Source organism: Mustela erminea, chromosome 15 (genome assembly GCF_009829155.1).
Source record: "Mustela erminea isolate mMusErm1 chromosome 15, mMusErm1.Pri, whole genome shotgun sequence".
Classification (NCBI taxonomy): Eukaryota; Metazoa; Chordata; class Mammalia; order Carnivora; family Mustelidae; genus Mustela; species Mustela erminea.
The window spans coordinates 2,160,919-2,180,010 of NC_045628.1; the positions used below are offsets into that span (position 1 = coordinate 2,160,919).

Consider the following 19,092-nt stretch of genomic DNA (forward strand, 5'->3'; position numbering starts at 1 on the left):
CCGCGCCTTCCACGGGCTCCTGGCTGCTCGCTACAGCGCCCGTCTCCCCAGCGGCAATCCCTCTGCTGTTCCCGAATGAGCTCGGGGTCTCAGTTTACCTCTTTATTCAGGGTGACAAACTTTATGAAGGTTATAGTCGATAAAGCTGGACTGGTCCTGAATTCTAACTTCTCCCAGTGTCTCCCCACCTCTCCCTACACTGATGTTTCCAATTTTTCTCACACTTTTCTGCCTTAGAACTGCTAAAATTTAAAACTGCCCTTTCCCCAAAGCCCGGCAGGTGGACACTGGACAAGTTGATATGACCTTCCGGGAAATCAGTGCCACAGCTCACGTTCGGACAACCTTTCCAGCGGCAGTGGGGTGGGCCACCGGGAAGGCTCCTGGAGCTCCAGATGACATCAGCGAGACGCTGAAGAACTGCGAAGCAGGAGAATGGGTCAGATTGCCACCCCTGCCCTCCCTCCGTCTGGAGATGCTTGGAGCCCCACGTCCAGAAATCTCCAACGACTGCCCACGGCCTCAGAAACTGACTCTATAGTGTGCTCCAACCATTAACCTTACATTCTGTTTGTTTCCGTTCAAACGCCAAAGACCTTGAGACCGGGCCGGCGGGTGGGGGTTGGTCAGCTCTGAACATGAGATTTCCCTGGGGACGTTCCAGATGGGCGAATGACGGAGCTCAGGAGAAGTTACTCCAACATATCACAGCAGCATATCGACTACCTTAAGCTGAAGGAGTTTGAGAACATGGCCACGGCAAGGTCACTCCGACCTCCACACGTCTCACCCTTGTCCCCTGAAATGGGTCATAAAACCCTCATGTGAGAGGTAGACCGTATACCCCGAAGGAAGGAGTGTCCATATCTCTGAAGACAAAGGGACACAGAGAACCCTAACAAGCCGACCGCACTGTCCGCCACGGCTCACGTCTCTCCCCGCCCACCGCTGCCTGCGCCCACCCCGTTCTCTACCACAGCTGCCGTTCCTGCCCAGCGCAAAGCACTCAGCAGACTGTCTCCTTGACTTCATGCCCTTATGCTGTCTTCTGTGTCACATAAAATGTGTCTTCAATGAATTTTTATGCTTTTCTCCTGTTAATCTGTGTCTGTTGGTTTAATTTTTTGACCCATTGAGGAACCGTGAGAGAGTCAAGGAAAACCTTTTCTCCCCTTGCAAAGCCAGAGTAATGACCGCTGCAGGCCGGGGCTTCCCAAATTTAGTGTGCGCGGGCATCTCCGGGAGATTTGGTGCAAATGCAGGTTCTAAGTCAAGAGATCTGACTTGGGCCCCAAGATTGCATTCCCAATAAGCTTCCAAGATGCCGTGGACAGAGACAGAAGATCCGCAGGCCTGAGCAAGGAACCAGAACCCAGAGCAGGAGCGAGCAGACCGGATCTCCGAGACCCAGCCAGCCTCCCACTCCTTCCCAGTCACAGACTCTGAGCATGACCCTCCCTTCCCCACGCATGGGACAGGACCCGGCTCACTTCCCGATGTGATGTCACAGGTCCCCGGACATTCCACGGTCTCCCGGAGACCAAGCGGAGGGCCTTAGGGGAAGCTTGTCCTCCTTGGCTGGAGGGAACATGGCAGGGAGCAGAGGAGTGACCCTGTTTGTCCTGCTGCTGTCCTGCTGGCGAGAAGCCAGGCTCCAACCAGTAAAAATATTTTCAGGTTGGTCACAAGTGTATTGTCGCGGCGGTAGAAACGCTGGCTTCTGCGGGCTGGATCCGGCCGCCACGGCTCGTCCCTCGGGTCCTTGGGATTCCTGGTCGACCTCCTCATCTGTTTCTGGGGGCGGATGGAGCCTGTGGAACAGGTTTCCGTCCTGGAAGCCTTGTTGATCCAGAACTCCGTAGGAGGGGGCGTGCGCGACCGTTTTCATTACGGAAAATGTCTCACTTACCCAAAGCGCAGGAGGAGCCGAGAGAAGCCCAGCCCGGTCCCGTGACACGCGGGGGGGCGTCCCGCACTTTCCGCGCACATGCCTGCTGCTCCCGGGAGTGTGGAGGCCACCGCGGGCCACGCACACCATTGCTGGCGCGACGAAGGCGGTTTTCCTGCACTTTCCAGCGTCCTTCACACGCGGACGAAACAGCAGCCGCCTTCGCCGCTGCTGCCCTGGCCGGAGTCAGTGCCCGCCACCCCAGAGGCCCTTGCTGGGGACGGTTCCAGTCCCCCCCGGGCAGGTCCCCACGCACCTCTGGCTCCGGTGCTTCCATCCTGGCCCCTTCTGCGTGGAGGGCGACCGCGGCCCAGTAGGCCAGGACCGTGGGGCCACTGCGACTCGCGGGACGGGAGGACAAAGGACGGCAGGAAGCGGGTGCCCTGTGACCCCCACTTCCCACCAGGAAGCTCCGTGCCCGGGCCACCTGCCTCCTCCCCCACCTTCTTCAGAGGTCCCCAAAGACGGAAGGGAAGGGGACGGGACGGTCCCCAGCCCCAGCTCCCAGAGGTGGACACCCGGGCCCCGGAGCATCCTGCGGGGGTCGGTGCTGCTCTCCTGGGAGCAGAGGCGCCCCTGGGAGCAGGAGCAGGGGTGCTGGCCCCGAGCCCCGCAGAGCACTCCCCCTCCCGCCCTCACCCCGTCCACAGTGACCCGAGGGGTCGGGCCAGCAGGCCGGGCCGGGGTGAGAAGGCAGGCGGTCCGGGAAGAGGCGATCGCTCCCAGCTTCCATTCCTTTCGGAAACGGAGTCTCGAGGCGTCTACACAGGACAGTGTCCTTCGTGCGGCCGTGGGTGCAGAACGGTCTGTGACGGGGGTGGGGCCGAGCATCCCACAACGGTCCCGAGCCCGCGTCTCCAGGAACGGCCCCCAGTGCGGACGGACGGAGCGCCCGCGGCAGCCGCAGCCGGCCTGTCCCCTCCAGGACCTGCCCTCCCGTCGGGCCGGGGAGCCCCCAGATGACCCCCGGCGCCTTCCCCGGCTCGGGAGAGCAGTGAGGACCGTCGTCTCTCCGTCATCTATGACGGCCAGCCCTGGGCCTCCTCCTGGCTCGCAGCCGGGGCGCAGCGGCCCCACGCAGACCAGCGGTGGCCCCTCGCGCTGACCAAGTCCGCAGGCAGGGACAGTGGTGGGGACGACCCTGGGGGGACGGCGGACCAGCCTCTCAGAGACCGGCTCCGACCGGCCGAAAGTGCTCGCCGTTTCTAGGAGGAAACGGGACCAGAGGCCGGTGCGGGCAGGTGGGTGGAAAGGTCAGGCGGGTCCCTGTCGCGGGGTCCGTCCTGGGCAGGGTCCGGCCGGCTCCGGGCAGGCCTCACCCTTGAGGGGCCGGTGTCGGTGGCTCTGCTCTCCATGACGCTTGCCTGAGAGAGGAGATGAGCCGGAAAGAAGCTCTTCATCAGTTAGACGGTTTGAGGCCAAAACGGAGGTAGTTGTCGCCGCTCGTGCTTCTGGGGGTTATCGTGTCCGCAGACCCCGCTGCCGTCGGCCACGCGGCTCGGCCTGACCCCGGGGAGAGACGGGGCGGCAGCCGCGGGCCTGGTTTGCCTCGTTTGCCCCAAAGAATTAACCGAGCACGACCGCGGAGGTCCACGGGGAGCCCTTCCCCGCTGGCCGGCATGGACACTGTGCAAACGGGGAGGAGGAGCGGTCAGCGGATCCTGGTAGCTCCGGCGCCGGGGGTTCGAAGCCCAGACACCGCCGGTCGGGTGACGACAGGCGAGCCACAGCCCAGCCGCCACCGTTGACAGCGCACTTCAGAAACCGTGCGGATATTGTAAAACATAAATATTTTTCTGCACACGCTCACTGGCTGACGCGCACAAAGCCTCCCTTATAATTACGGGACAGACACAAAATGAAAAGAGTATTTTTAACAAAGTGCTTGCCGGCGCAGCTGGACCCATTCTTAATGACTCATTAATGCCTCATCCAAAGAGAACCGCACTGCTTTGCCGCGTTGCGGAAGGTCAGCACACTGCGAAGCGATTGTCATCTCCGCGCAGACCTTCTCACAGACATTTCCTGCATTGTTCCGAGCCCTCCGCGCGCAGATGAGTCCATTGGTATGCAGATTGTCCGTCATTAAACCCATTTGAAAATCAGCGTCGTCACTGGTTTGCTGTTGGAACCCGAGCGTCTCCAGACGCCGCGTGCACGCTCCGTCCGTGCAGCCGGGCCTGCGGCGGTCCCCGGGCTGCCCTCTCCCCTCTGGAGGCGCCGCGACCTCGAGGCCTGATGGGAGGCTGGCCTTGACCTCGAGTGGAGGACAAGGACCTGGGCAGCCCTGCTCTGAGCCAGAAGAGTGGGAGGGAGCCCCTGGCTGGTGCCGCCACAGCGGGGAGACGAGCATCAATACCGCACACCGCCGGGTCCCCAGCGCAGCGGGTTCGGGCCCGTGAGGCAGGGAAGGCGGCAGGTCGGGGTCCAGGGATCCCACGGAAGCCGCAGCTGGCCCGGCCGCTCCCCCACGAGACCCCGCGTCTTCCCTGTAGGCAGACCCTCCAACTCGCTCTGCTGATGAAGGGAGAGCGCAGGTGGCCGGTGTGTCTGGGACCCCTCCCCACCAGGGAACCCCAGAGGGAACAGCAGTCCGCACTCCCAGTGCCCCAGATTCCTATCCCCGGGTCTCCCCAAGTACCTGCTGCTGGAGCCAGAGAGCAGGCAACGGTGTGCTTTTCACAAAAGGACACGCGTGTCCCTCCTGGTCGGCTGTCCTCGGAGCCCCTGCAAGGGCGACATCCTTAGAGCCAGGACGACGGTTCCCTTCAGAGCGATGGTGCCTGTGAGCACTGCCCGAGGGGGCAGGAGTCCCAGCTCAGGGCTCGTCCCTCCAAATACAGCCGCTTCGTTCACGGCTTTCCAGAGGAGAGCCCGGTCCTGGGAACCCCGGGCAGGGCTCTCCCCCGGCAGCAGGCTGGCAGGGACCCCAAAACTGAGACTACGGAGAGAGAAGTCCGTGCAGATTCAATGAATTGTGAAACTATCAGGGCATTTATTTCCCCCCCAGGTCGCACCACTTTAACACCATCAAATTTAAAAATTCTGGACGAAAACGTGGCTGGAGTATTTGGTAAGGAGCTTCCTGGCGTCAGATATCTGGTGTTGGGGGGAGGGTGAGTGGACGCACGGGGTGGAGGCTAGGATTCGGTTTAAAGTTAGAATCACCGTCCTGCGGCCAGGCTGGAGCTGGGAGGTAACCCCGAGTCCCGCGAACCAGCCCGGCAGGAGCCAAGCACCCCCAGGACCAGGAGGGGGGCTGGACAGCACTCCTGAGTTTCCCGGCGGATCTGACCGTCTCGGTCCCCACAGGACCAGAGTGGCCAGCGCCCACTCCATCCCGGGGCCGGCCACCCGAGGTCCCGACCACCCGGGGAAAAGACAAGACAGAGTCACTGGGATTTCTGACGACGCTGTGGGGCTCATCCACGGAAGCCCGGAAGGGGAAGGGAGGCTCCTGCCCCCGCCTCCACCCCGCACCTCTCCCGGGGGAGAGCGGGAAGCCGTGAGAGGCGGACATCCGTGTCTCCTGAGGCTCGTGTGGTCCACCGGCGAGAGCCGCGGAGCCTGTGGCTTCAGAGCTCCCCGCTGCAGCGCGTCGGGCAGGCCCTCGGCCTGTGCGTGGGGCAGAGACTGGGGGGTTGGGGGAAGATCCGGGGTGCTCTGGGGGAGGGGCCGACCAGGGGACAGCTCACATGTGCCCTGAGGGACGCACTTCCACGGGGATGGGTGAGGGAGGCCTCCACTGAGGTCCCCGACCCCTGTGCACGGCGCTCCTCGAGTCCCTGTTTCCAGTCCCGGCTTCACAGGTGGCCGTAGGTCCACGTAGAGCAAAAGCGTATTGTCCTGTACCTCTGGCTTTAACATGACTTTGTGTGCTTTTCCCAAGATGAAATTCTAGTCCAAGAGATTTTGGATCCAAGTAATTCATCGTTGCTTATAACACAAAGACCACCACCAAAACCAACAGCGATTATGAGGAAAGAAAGCAAGTATACATTTTTTTGAACCTATAACTGCGTATATTCCTGGGCTCGTGGGGGTGTGAAGGCACAATCCCAACATTCCGCGTTCTTGAAGGCCAGCTACTTCTGGGGCAAAACCAAATGAAAACGAGAAAGACACGGTTGTCCCAAACCATTTCTAGAACCTTCCTGAGACTGGGAGGCCTGGGCTGGCAGAGACGGGTTCCCCTCGGTTGGGGTGGGCTCTGGGCTGCACACGCAAGAAGGTCTTGTGCTCGGGCTGCGAATGGGGTCTAGCCACCGCGGGCACCCGGGGCGCACGGAACAGGAGCCCCCACCTGCCGGCGCACAGACGCGGACCTAAGCCTGCTGAGAGGGTGGGCGGCGAGCCTGACCCCGTTCCACGGGGGATGAATCTAGGGTCGGAAGCACTAGCCCAGGGCCACCCGGCGGGTAGTGAGCCAAGATAGGGCAGCTTCGCGGTGTCCGGAAGCACCTGGACCCGAGAACCAGCTCGCTGAGAACCAAGGCGAGTGTCGGGGCGACACCGGCCGGGGCGGAGCCGGTGTCCGAACCCATGTGCTGTGCACGAACTACCTTCAGCAGCAGGAGAGGTCCGCCCTGCCTTGAAGTCGTGCCTCGATGTAAACCCCAGTTCCCAGCACGGTGTCGCCCGACACCGCCGAGGCCCCGAGGCTGAGGGCAAGGCGGTCAGACGAGGCCAGACTCCCTCACGCGCGAACTTGCCCCCGCACGTTTTCAGTAGAACCTGACCAGGCCTCCGGCAGTCCCTGCGCCTCGGTGTGGACCGGAAGGCCCGTAGACGCGCAAGCACAACTCGTCTCCTTCTTTCTTCCGTGTTCTTCCTCAAAGGTGTCGCCACTAAAAAGAGTGTTAAGACGGATGTTCGTAAGGACCATGGAAAGGAAGTCTCTTCTGGGAATGAAGACAGGCTTTTCTTCAATGGTAAATGCAACCCCGGAGCCCCTGCTGGCGTCGAGAACCCAGTGGGCGGAGCCAGGCAGAGGCCGAGGGGGACAGCCCCGTCGTGGAGGGTGACAGTGTGGCCGGAGAGGGAGGCTGCTCTCCCCGCGGCGGGCAGACGTCCCTTCTCTGTCCAGCCCCCACCCCTGCCCGTGGCCCTGACCCTGGCAAAGCAGGGCCTGGGGAGGAAGAGAGGAATGTCCCCGCAGGCAGGTGGCCGCCCGGAGGAAGGGCTGCCACACTTCCCGCCCCCCCATGTCCGCGAGGTCAGTGTCCCTCCTGGGCGCGGTGGGTGGAGAGAGCCAGTGCCTCCCCCCAGCCAGAGTCCCCCGGGAGTGGGGGAGAGCGTCCCTCCGACAGCCGAGGTGGCTGACATGACTTCCAGTCTGCCGAGGCTCCGACGGACGCCACGGGGTGACAGATCTTTCCTTTACCCTAAAGATGGCGCAGAGGAAAGGTCGCCGGCGTAGGTCACGGGACGCCGGCTCTGCGGGACGTGGTGCTGAGCCCCGAGGCAGGACCAAGTCCTGGTACCAGGCCCAGGAGAGGGGAGATTTGACTTGAAAACTTATTTCCCAGCCCCCACTGAGCATCTCTGCAGGGGGGCCCTGGAATCTGCATTTCAGTCCAGCCTCAGGCCCCAGCCGCTGGTGTTTGGAGGGTGGCGTAAGCGTAGAAGGCTCATTGCAAGAAAGATTTCTGGTCCCCTGGATTCGTCCCAGCCACGGACTCTGGTAAAGGGCCCCGTGGAGATCAACTGCATAGCCAGGCAGCCTTTGAGCAGTGAGTCTGCGTCAGGGGATGGTCAGCGCGGCTGACCCGGGACAGCCCATGAGCTGGACCGGCCTCAGGGACACACATCGCACCCGTGGCACTCACTGGAGAAGCAGGAGGAAATAAGCAAGGACAGGGAAACCTGAGCTACCAAGAGCTGGGGAGGGGAGAGGTGGTGTCTGGGGTGCGGGGGTTGGAGAAACCACTGGCTCACGGGGTCCTGGTGCCCAGCCCCACCCCTAGAGCGACCTGAAATTCCCACACCTGTGGTGCGTGTGTGACGGCGGCAGACGGCACTGTAGACCAACACTGTGCACCCCGAGACCTCTGTGGCCCACTGAGGGTTCTGCGGAGCCCCCTCCCCGCACAGCCCCAAGCTGCTGGCGCACACACTGACCTCCTCTGGGCCCCTGGGCGAAGGCCTCGATCTAACATAATGGCCTCCTCCCTACGTTGGCAACAGCTTCCCAGATAGAGAACACTGTTCCAATAGAGAAACTGAGGCATGGCTCGGTGAAGGGCCAGAGGTGGATTGGGAATCTGCACCCAGGCAGGTGTGACCCAGGGGCAGGAAGAGGTACCGGGAGAGAGACATTCCCGCCTGGTCAACACAGAAGCTTGAGTGAGAGCCCCTGGTGGGGTGGGGTGGCCCCAAGGAGCCCTGACCACCCGGCAGCCCAGAAGGGATGGCATCGCTGGGTGCTGATGAGGTCTCCAAGCTGGCGGGCCCTGAAACAGCACTGTCCTCCCCTGGGGGGTGGGCACAGCTTTCTCCCCCACTCCCTGCCCTAAGGCCTCCTGGCTACAGTGGGGACAGGGAGCAAATCGCTGTGCAGCTGGAGGGCCGTGTCCTCAGCAGACTTGAGGACGGTCCACTGCAATAAAGAAATCAGTGTGCAAACTGGTGCAGACAGGCAGGTGGCCTCCGGCCACTTGCACATGGAGGGCGGGTCACTGCTGACTGTGTACGCACGCACGGAGAGCCCCGAGGGCACCAGAGCGAGGCTCTGCACGTCAGCCGACAGAGCAACAGGACGGGGAAAACACAGATGATGCGACATTTAAGAGTTCCGTTGCGAAATCATTTTAGACTCAGAAAATCTGGGTAAGTGGTTCAGAAGGTTTTCCGTGCTCTTTCCGCCGAGCTTTTCCCAGCGGTCATGTCTTAGGTAACTCGAGAGCAGTTACTAAAACCGGGACATCCACCCTGAGGCAGACGTGCCCGGTAACCTGCAGACCTGATCCAAATTCTGCCAATCACCTCACCAATGCCTTTCCGGGGGGCCGGGGGGTCAGCGGGGTCCATCCAGATGCTGCACACCGGTTACCCGCCGCCTCCGTGGTTCCTGCCGCGGCTCGGCTTCCGTCCTTCCTGACCTTGGAGCGCCCTGGCCCACTACTTCATAGCGTCTCTCTCCGTTGGGGACTGTCTGAATTCTGCCCATGGCCGGATCCAGGTTACGCCTGTGGGGCAAGAGCGTTCGAGGTCCCCCGAGGACATGCGTGACGCAGGCGTCGCTCTGTCCTCATCCTCGGAGCGTTTACTCCGAGCGCACTCTAGGCCCCGCGCGCCAGCTTCCTCCGCGATCAGGCTGACTTTCTCCCCTTGTGAACAGTTCCCATTCTTCTGGGAAAGACTCGCAGGCAGCCCAAATAGCCTACGTTTCGCTGTATTTCCACCACGAATGTCGCATTCTTTGCTTACCTGCAAAAATTATGTCTGTGGTATTTGCCACAGACATAATTTTTTCTTTTCCCCCCATTTCTCCTGCGTTTGTAAGGAAGAGTGGTTCCTCCTTAGGTCTCTGTTCACTTGTTTCTTCTGGATCAGGTAAACGTACGGCGGTTTATCGGCTGCTGCGGGTTACTCCGTGGGTTACAAACCACTGTGACGATGTCTTCCGTTTGCCCGATTTTGTTCTTTGAAGGGCAGCCCATTGCCACGGCTTTTGAGAATGCGTCACTTTCCACATGGGGAGATGTTCCAGTCCCCCCCGCCCGCCCCATACACTCTCCCTGCCCCGGGCTTGGGGGCAGCCAGGTCGGCTCAGAGCCCATCCCGGAGCGGTGGTGAGAGGCCAGGGTCGGGGCTGCATGTGTTTGCTGCCGTGGTGTTGTTTCCGGCCCTCTGGGGGCACAGAGCCGGGAAAGGCGTGTGTGGGCCCAGATCTGTGTTTCGACAGCTCCCTGCTCAGGGGTTGGGCACCATGAACTCGGGCCGATCCACAGACCTGTAGCTCCTCCCTCTGACCTGCGAGAAAGCTCACTCTCACACAGCGTGCCACCCATCGGCTCATCGAGGACACACGGAAGCAACCGAGGAATTCTCGGCAATGACCACCCCGTTAGAACAGAGGCAGTAACTCGCAGACCAGGCGAGTACAGACTTCCATTTTCAGCCCTACAACACACGGTCAGATGCTTGTTTCCAAAGTTCCTTTTTGGTTCTTTTCGTCCCACCTCTGCTGTGGGTGTTATTTACCTGCTCTAGTCCCTTTTGGGTCCCTTTTCATCAAGGTTGATCTTACTTCCGTATTTCAGAGAATACAAAACACGGCCATGATTCTCATACAAAAAATCATGTACCCCAGAGCACCGTCTCCCCCGGTTCCTGGACCACGTGCCCGGCCCCCTTTGTCCACCTGCCGCCTCACCTCCTCTAGTGACCAGCTCATCCTTTCCTGGTGTATCCTTCCCACGCTTCCTTGAGCATAAACAAGCCTGTCCACGTGCGTGCGCCTTTCTTTGCAGATCACTCTGTTTACCATTTTGTGTCGTGTGTCTTAGATGCTTTTGAGCCACTTTGCTGAGGTTGATGGCGTGTATTTTCCTCTAACCTTGTGTCCGTGTGTGCTTCTCTTTCTCGACCTAATGCCGCGGATCGTAAGTCACCTGCTGGGCTTACAGAAGTCTTCCTCGGAGGAGTGTGTACGGCTGCTTAGTTCGGCACACGCCATGCCCTGCGGCCGCACCGTGGTTTCTCCACCGCCGTCTCGCATGTGGGTCTTCAGCTCTCCCCCCACACTCGGCAAACGGCGCTGTAAGCCGCGACTCTCGCATACGTGTCTCCATATGCAGGATGTGTGTCTTCAGGGTGGAAATCCACCGGTGGCTTGCTGAGGGGAAGAGGAGTGAGTATGTCGTCACTTTTGAACGCCCTGATAGCCCGCAGGAGGTTGTGCCCCTTGGGCTCCCACCAGCGGCGTGTGCGAGGGCCTCCCTCCCGCAGCCCTGACGACAGAGCGAGCATCCTCCTCGTTCAGCTCTTGACAACCCGGTAGGTGAGAAACCGCATCTCAGAGTTGTTCTCGCTCACGTTTCTGTAGGTACACGTGAGCTGGAGCATGTTCTCATGGCGACGGGTCGCTTTGGCACATTTTTGTGAATTATCTGTCGACCTCTTTCTCTTGTTTTTCTATACCTGAATTTTTAGGAATTCTTTATACATTACGGATGTTAATCTTTTGTCTGTGATATATGCTGCTAATATTTTCTTCCAGTTAGTCAAGTGTCTACTGATGTTGCCTGAAAATTTAGAAACGCAGGCCCGGGGGGGCTCCGTCCTTCCCGCAGGCAAGGCTGACAGAGCCCGGGTTCTGGCATCGACACGGCTGAGACCCTTGGGAGAAGCAAATACAGAAGTGCTGAGAGGTGCCCGCAGGCCACACGTGGTGCTCCCAGCCACAGGCTCTGCCGGAGGTGAGCCCACCGTTCCCACGCAGAACACGTACCATGGCTGAGAGTAAAAGCAGCCAGCAACAGAAGGACCCAGAAGGGATAATACGTGTGCTTCCAGACATCCGCTTCTAGTTGGGAAGAAAGCTGCCAAGAGCATCGTTCCCGCTCTAACAATGAAAGAAAGACAAAGAACAAAGCCACGGCTTCTCTGGAGCCCCACACAGAGCTGAAGTCCCAAGGCCATGGGGGTGCTGCCTATGGAGGGACAGCTTTGACAGAGCTCGGGGGTACCGTGCAAGGGGGTAGGAAGAAACCAGTTAAGGTTTTGCTGATCCTTAAAGCGTGGACTGCACATCAGCGTGGGTGGGATCTTACCCTGTCCCCCAGCTCCTTTCCACAGGCCTCTCCTGGGAGCAGGGGCAGGGCAGGAGACCCGAGAATAAGATGACTGGGTAGCACGGAGGCTGTGCCAGATGGCCGTCCACCTCCCAGATTCTTCTACCCTAGCCGCTGGGGGAAGGTTGCAAGGCTCTGAACCCCGTCTCAGACTCACACCCTCAGGACTCAAGGAAAAAGCCACCACTGTTGGAGGGGCCGGAGAATTAAAACTCTCTGCCTCCCAGAAATGAACTAGAGCCCATCCGGGGCCCCGGACTGCACACGATACTGTAGACGTGAGGGCTTAAACAGAAGAGCGTGTCTGCAGCTTCTTCCAGGCCTCCGCAGGACGCAGCTTGGTCCTTTATCATGTGGTCTGAGGTTTGGCCACCCGTTTCTCGTAGACGGGCTCTGTCAGTCTGGGAAGTTCTTCACTGTTCTTATTCTACTGAGGGTTTTTATTGTGAATTCTGTCAAAGGCTTTTTCTGTATGTATTGAAATGATTGGACAGTTCCCTTTCTTTATTATGTGAAAATGATGGATTACAATGGTTTTTGGCTGCTGAACCAACGTTGCATTCCTGGGATAAGGCCCATTGAGTCATGATGCATTAACTCCCTTAGTTTTGTTTGTTTTATAGTTTTTATTTTGTTCTACCTGCAAAGATTTGCTCCACATTTTCCACCAGTTCCAGTATTGCTAAGGATCTAGCATCTGTATTCCTAAGAAGTATCGGCCTGTCATTTTTCACATGATATCGCGGTCCGGTTTTGGTGACAGTCTAGCCCCACACAATGAGTTGGCCTGTGACATCTCTTTGTCTCCTCTAAAAGTTTGAGTAAGGTCAGTATTATTTCTTCCTCAACAGAATTCACCACCAAAACCACCTAGACCTGAAGCTTCATAGATTGGAAAAGTTTCTGATCAATTACAATTTTTTCAATACCTATATATTACCACTAGGATGTTTTCCTTTAGGTATTTCTTCTGCCACAGTCTTTCTCTTATTTTTCCAGGACGCCAATTACACATACATTATACCTTTTGATATCGTCCCACGGGTCTCTGAGATTCCGCTCGCGTGCTCCGTATTTTCCTCTCCAGGTTCATTCCCATGATTTCTGCTGCTCGGTCCTGAGTTCCTGGAGCCTCCGTCTGCTGTGGACCTGTCAGTAAAATTTTTGTCTCTGACATCTGTTTCTTAGCTCCGTGATTCCCTTTCAGTTCTGTAGCGCAGCCATTACCCCGCCGCGCTCAGAGAACCCCTTCATGTTCTTCTTCACCTCATGGGGCGTGTGTGTAACAGCTGCTCTAAAGTCTTTGCTGGATCATTCTGCGTCTGTGTCATCTTGAGGCTGGTAGTGCCAATCACATCCCCCCCGCCAAAATTCGGTGCAAACACCCTGGTTCTAAGTTGAGGCATTGTGTGTTGAATCCTGGGCATGGTGAGTGTTACGTCGTTTCCCTCCGGAGAATGTCGGTGTTCTGGCTGCAGCACGCCATGCCGTCTCGTTGCCTTTATCCGGCATCCTTGACCTCGCCAGTTGTGAGTGGTTTGAACCTGTTGCTTCTCGGAGAGTCTGCTCTTGTAGTTAGAATGTCCTGTGTGTGCAGCAGCTCCAGGGTTGGACTGAGGCTGGTGCGGTTCCACACACGGAACTAGGAAGTCCATTTCTTCAGGGTTCTCCCTTCCAGAGTTCCCTGGTTACACACAGGCTTTCAGGGGCTCCTTTTCCCGGGGCCAGAAAGATGGAGTTTCTACTCGAGTCTTGGGGCCCGTGTCATAGCCTCACAGCACAATAAGGCCGACCATCGGAGCAAAGCCAGGAAGGAAACGACGACGCGCGAGCTCCGTCCCCGCACGGCCGACAGCTCCACACCTGCTCATGTTGCTCTCTTTCCAGCAGTTTTAGCTGCTTCCTTCCTGCCTTCTGAGTAGAGGTTTGAGTCGGGACGGGTGGCAGGGCAGACTCAGCTCTGAAGAGGACCCTGCAATTCCCACTTAGGGTTCTTCAAAAAGTTCTGTGAAATGCCAACCTTCTACCCGCAGGAGAATGCTAGCAAGAACGCGGACCGAACTAAGACAAAGTGATTTCTCCTCCCTCGATGACCTTCCACCTGGCAGTGGCTGCTGCCCTCCTCCTCCTCCGTCCTCATGCCCGAGCCATCGGCTTGATTCGGGAAAGCCACCTGGGGGTGTGGGTCAGCCCCCATCCTGGTCGGGAGAGCAGAGGTGGAACGGGTGGAGGCAGCCGGTCTCCCGGGGGTGGCCTGTTCAGGCTCTGGCTAGACTCAGGCGTGTGCCCACCTCCCCAAATCCATCATCAGCTCTGGGCTACCATCAACAATGGCCTTAACGTCCATTTCCATGTGCGTGTGCCGTCCGTGCCTTAAGACCCACGTTTATCATTGTTCCAAGTAAGGACATCATTTGTAGGGCTAGATACTTCCAGCCCCGGGATTAAGGGACACATAGAGCAGTTTTGAGTCTGGTCATCCGGTCAGTGGTGTGTCCCACTTCCTGGGCCACGGATGACTGCCATTGGCCCCCTAAATTTCCAGAGGGCCATTCTGCTGGTGGTTATTAGTGTTTGAGCAGAGAAAGCTTAACAAGGAAAATCTCTCAAAGAAATGCATCTCTAATGGTGGAACTCGAGCCATTTGGGCATACGGCTGGGACAGGCTTGGGCTTGGGTAGGGGCTGCTGTCTCTGGTCTTCCGGCCACAATTGGTAGGTCACTTGCCAATCGCAGACACCCCACCTCCCAGGAAAGGAACCAAACTCGGGGCTCTTCCAGTGTGCCTTCCCACACATCCAGAGTCCATCCTATGGCCCAGGAGCAGAGCAAAGACCATCGACCAGCGAGGGACCGACAGTGCCCTCAGGCCGTGCAGCGCTCCTGCTCTGGGTCCACTCGGTACAGACATCACAATTCAGTCGATATTCTCTCCCATCTTGTAGGAAAGTTCCTTAAGATTTGGGCAGCCAGTGGGACAGAGGCAATGAAGGACAGGGAGGCACGGTGGCACCAGGACCCTGGGCAGGGAAGGCTGAAGGGCAGCGTGATGGTGGGTGGGTGAGGGAAGCCCCACCACCCCCTCCTTGGAAGCCAGGAGAAAGGGCTCCTCTGAAAGCTGCCCCCCAATCACAGCAGCAGCACTGGGATAGACCACCTCCAGAAGACCGCTGTGCTCGCTCTGCCCGGGGGTGTCACTGGGACGCACGAAGTTGGAAAGGGGCCAGGAAAGGGGCACCTACCATGGGGTGGGGAGGTGGGGCCTAGAGCAGCCCGGGTTCTGCCCAGCGGGAGCAGGTTGAAGGTCCTGTCCAGAAAGGTCGGGGTGTGCCTTATAAACCCCACAGTGGGACACGTGGCAGGTGGCCTCCATTGGGCTTAGACCTAGGCCCTGCCCCATAGGGCTGGGCCATCCAGGAGCACCGGCTATAGCGTCCTATCAGAACACCTCCCTGAGGACTCATGGATTAGGCTGGGCCATTAGGACGGTGCAGGTCAAAAATGGTCCGACACCGGTCCCTGGGACACTTTTGGGGGCCCCTGGGGCTCAGCGCAGCTGGGCGCCCCTCAGGCTTCCCTCCTCTCCGTGCTCGGCCCTCAACCCAGGCTCCGCCGCTGGGAGCAAGGGCGCTTCCCACTCCTGTTGCCACAGGTGGGGGCTTCCCCACCGGAGGGGCTCCCTGAGCGCCAGCCTCGGCCCCAGACAGACACACGGACAGGCTCGCAGAGGGCTGGTCTTAGTGCCTTTGTTCCACACGCCGAGCGACCCACACGTCTTAGAGTCCTTGTCCGTGGGGTACACTGAGCTCCACCACTGACCTCCCCAAAGACGTAAACGTATAGTCGACGTTACATCGTCCTCCGAGCCGTGCCTCGGGACTGTGAGAGAGAGAGGGTGTAGAGTAGGCTCCAAGGAGTGAATCTCTAACGTGAAACTCTGGCCACCAGAGCAGGCACCTCTCGGAAACTCACTGGCTCTCCTTCCTGGGCCGGAAGGGTTCTCTCGGGCTGCTGAGCGGCAGGATGGAACTGACCGCGACGCTTCTCCATGCCCCCATGGCTGACCTTCTCTAGCACAGTCTTACATTAGGCTTCTTAACACCAGCTGTCCCACTGCGACGGGGCTGCCTGGCGAGGGGGCAGGAGGGAGAGGGAGAGAGGCGTGCGTGCAGCCCTGTGGTACCCTTGTTGACCAGCCAAGTGTGTGTGGACAAAGGAAACCCCACTGACGCGCCCGGCACCTTTCCGAACGGACGGGGAGGAAGGAAAGCTTCGTGGTGGGCCACAGGGCCGCGGGGACCGGGGAGCCAGTGCAGGGGAGAGGCCAAGAGCCTCGGCGGAACACCAGACAGCCTGGTTGAAGGGACAAACCCGAGTTTGGAATTAGACCACATCTTGTGTGTCAGATCTTGATCATTGTGCTTAATTTTTCCCACAGAAGAGGAGAAAGAAACAATATTTCAGATTAAAAGCCTAGCAGCTCTGGAAAAAATCATTGACAACCTTCGAAGAACTTTAGGTAAACGGAACGTGGGACCGTCTTGGTGACAGATAAGTGTGGAGGACTCCTTCTCCTGCTGGGACGTCCCCCGCTGTGAAGAGAAGTAAACCGTCTGCTCCAGGGAACCGCTCTCTGGAGGGGCAGGTGACTTGGTCCCTGGGCAGACCGGCAGGGAGCTCCCGATGGGTTTCCTGTGTTGTCACTGCAGGGCTCCTGGCCCCCCGAGTCCAAATCCGAGGAGTCAAGGGCCACATCCTGGACGTGTGGGGCTGCCGACCTATACCCCATGGCCAGGCCTGGGAAGGTCCCCAAATCTCACTGCAGGTGGCGTCCGTCTGGGTATCCCCGACCCCTTCCCTTTCAGACAACTTTCTAGCTGCTGGAGTTGGCCCACGAATTTCCCCTAGTGGCTTCTCCCAGGCCCCATGCTTCTCCCTGGAACTTTCCAGAACACCTCTGAGCCTCTTCTCCAGGCCAGTCCCCTCCTGTCTTCCCAGCCTCTCGCTGGTAGACTCTGTAGTCACGCAGATGGTTCGAATCAACTCCTCCAGCCTTCTAACCACCGCACACCCATGATGTACCCCAAGACTGGCTGGACTGGGGATGCACCACACCCTAATTTTGAGCTAGTGTGGTTTGTAAATGTGGCTGCTAAGCCACACGCATCGGCTCCTCGTAGATCCAAGCACAGGACCAAACGTTTAAGCCTGGCCAGCTTCGTGCACCTTCCCCTAGTATTTGCTGAGCACCAGCCCAGGGCCGGGCACTGCTGGGGGGCTCCAGACTGCACAATGCAGACATGCGCAGCCCCGCCCTCGCGGAGCCCACATCAGGGACGGTTAGATGGCCTCTCCGCTCCAGCCCGTTGGGACACTGCTGGGTCTCCCCGCTTTCGTCGGCTCCTCCTCCAAGCCCCCAATCATGGTCGCTGTGGCCAGCCTGCCCTCTCGCCCTCCGTGTAGATGCCAGCCAGGACGGGGTCCCAGACGCATCCCTAGAGACCTCCTGGTTGTGCGAGTGGTCACCAACCACCGCAGGAGCCACCCTGACGCTGCGGGGCCAGAGCCAGCCCTGGGGCCTCGAGACCCCAGGCCCCCAGTCTGCACCTCCCCGCAGCAGGCCCCCCAGTGCAATCAGAGGCAGAAAGGGAGGTTAGCGGTTGCTCCACTCACGGCAGAGTCACCCACTGGGCCTGACGCCCAGCCAGTTTCTGCCGCCGGGACAGATTTCATGAGAGACTTTGCCGAACTCGCAGTTCCCCGGGCCTGGAGAGTTCTGCCGTGAGAACATGAAGTCTCCGAGGCCTCAGATGGCTCAGGCAGGGCCCTTCCACCTGACGACGCCCCTGCAGGCCGGCCCCGTGCCTGGACGTCCGGGGGATGGGCAGCGGACGCTCCTCGAGGGCCGGGGCTGCTCCCAGCAGTGCGCGGACAGGAGGGACCAAGGTCCTTGGCCTCTGGGACCTGATATCACAGGCGTGGGTCCACAGCGGGCTGTCCCCGAGGGGAGGAGGGCCCGGCCCCGCCCTGCCCAGCGGCAGAGCTCGGAGGAGCCCCCACTGGCTTTGGGGGCAGAAGGCAGTGGCAGTGAGGCATTAAAGGGGGCAGTCTGGCCCCCCACCTTGTCCTCTCTCTGCGCTGCTCCCCCGTCGGGGTCACGGCCTCATGCTCCCCAAGATCCTGCCGATTCTCTCCCCCACCTGGCTCACTGCCAGCCTCACCCGAACCCACACCTTCCTGCTCCCTCTGGCCGCGTTAGCCCTGACCTCTCCAGCTCCATCTTGTCCCCTACCATCTTCTGTGTGTCTGTAGGGTGCTGGCCATCCCGCAAGCTCATCCTCCCCACCCCCCACCCAGACTCTCTCTACTTGTGGCTCCTTTGGGAAACTGAAGGGCTGCCACTTGGTGAGCTCTCATCCAGGCACAGCCCCAGAGGCCCAGGCTCACTCCAGGGGGCTGGGCGGCAGCCTGACCTGCATTCAGACCCCCGCCGGACTCCCAGCGAGCTGTGTCATCCTGGGGTAACCTTGGGCAGGAGAGAGCACATCCCAAGCCTCAGGGCCTCATCCTTAAAGTAGGATCCTGAGAGCACCTGCCTCCAGGGCTGCCAGGGGCTGGATGAGGTTCCCACACAAACCCACCCACCTGGACCTGTGGGAGGGCCACACCTAGGACGCCCCGGGAGGGATGTTTGTCGTGGGCCAGGGACCACAAGGTGGGGATTCTAGTGCGGTGTCCGCCTGCCCCTCTCAGTCTTGAAGCCCAGGGCTTGGCCCAGTACACACTGATGGGAACAAAGACAGGTGGGTGTGAAACCAGCTTCCTAGGAACACCTAGGATTTCTCAAGAAGATCTGCTCTTTCCAAACAGGCAAAACTCTCAAGCAAAAAATAAAGAAGCACAAATATTTGTTCGGAAAAACCAAACAGCTCCAGCGGAAGTAGGGCCTGAACTGAGAAGCCACGACTGCCTCAGGGGACAGCCACTCATCCTCACCAGTAGGAAGAAAAGTAAAATGTGATCACTATTTGGTATAAAGAAGAATCAACTTATTCAAGGAGTGCCAAATAAAATGAACATATTTAGATACTAAATTAGAGGCAATGTGGTTTTTTCCCTTAACAACAAAAATAAAAATCTATTTGAGCTTGAAAAATAAGAGATTGTCCAACAGAATGAACTTTGAAGAAACGTGACCTCAGAACCTGCGTACCGTCGGGATTTCTGGGAAAGACCAAGGTCCCAGTTGGAAGGTCATCCAGCATGAGGAATCCCTTTCAGTAGGGAGGATCAGCTCTTTGGTCTAGGCTGGCCTTCGACGCATCAGACATGGCCCACCCACACCAG

At 59.0% G+C, this 19,092-nt stretch overlaps 1 protein-coding gene across 2 annotated transcripts; it reads left to right on the forward strand.

Moving 5' to 3' along the window:
* Positions 1-1,508: 1,508 nt before the first annotated feature.
* SPACA7 (sperm acrosome associated 7) lies at positions 1,509-18,825 on the forward strand. Of its 2 annotated transcripts, XM_032315261.1 has the most exons (6): positions 1,509-1,677; positions 4,959-5,021; positions 5,838-5,936; positions 6,787-6,879; positions 16,184-16,264; positions 18,616-18,825. In XM_032315261.1, exons 1-6 carry the CDS (start codon positions 1,590-1,592, stop codon positions 18,687-18,689), a joined length of 498 nt encoding a protein of 165 aa, XP_032171152.1. In that variant the 5' UTR covers positions 1,509-1,589; the 3' UTR covers positions 18,690-18,825. The 2 variants fall into 2 exon arrangements, with proteins under 2 accessions (XP_032171152.1, XP_032171151.1); XM_032315260.1 differs by lacking the exons at positions 1,509-1,677; positions 4,959-5,021; positions 5,838-5,936; positions 6,787-6,879; positions 16,184-16,264 and adding an exon at positions 17,046-18,150.
* Positions 18,826-19,092: the final 267 nt, after the last annotated feature.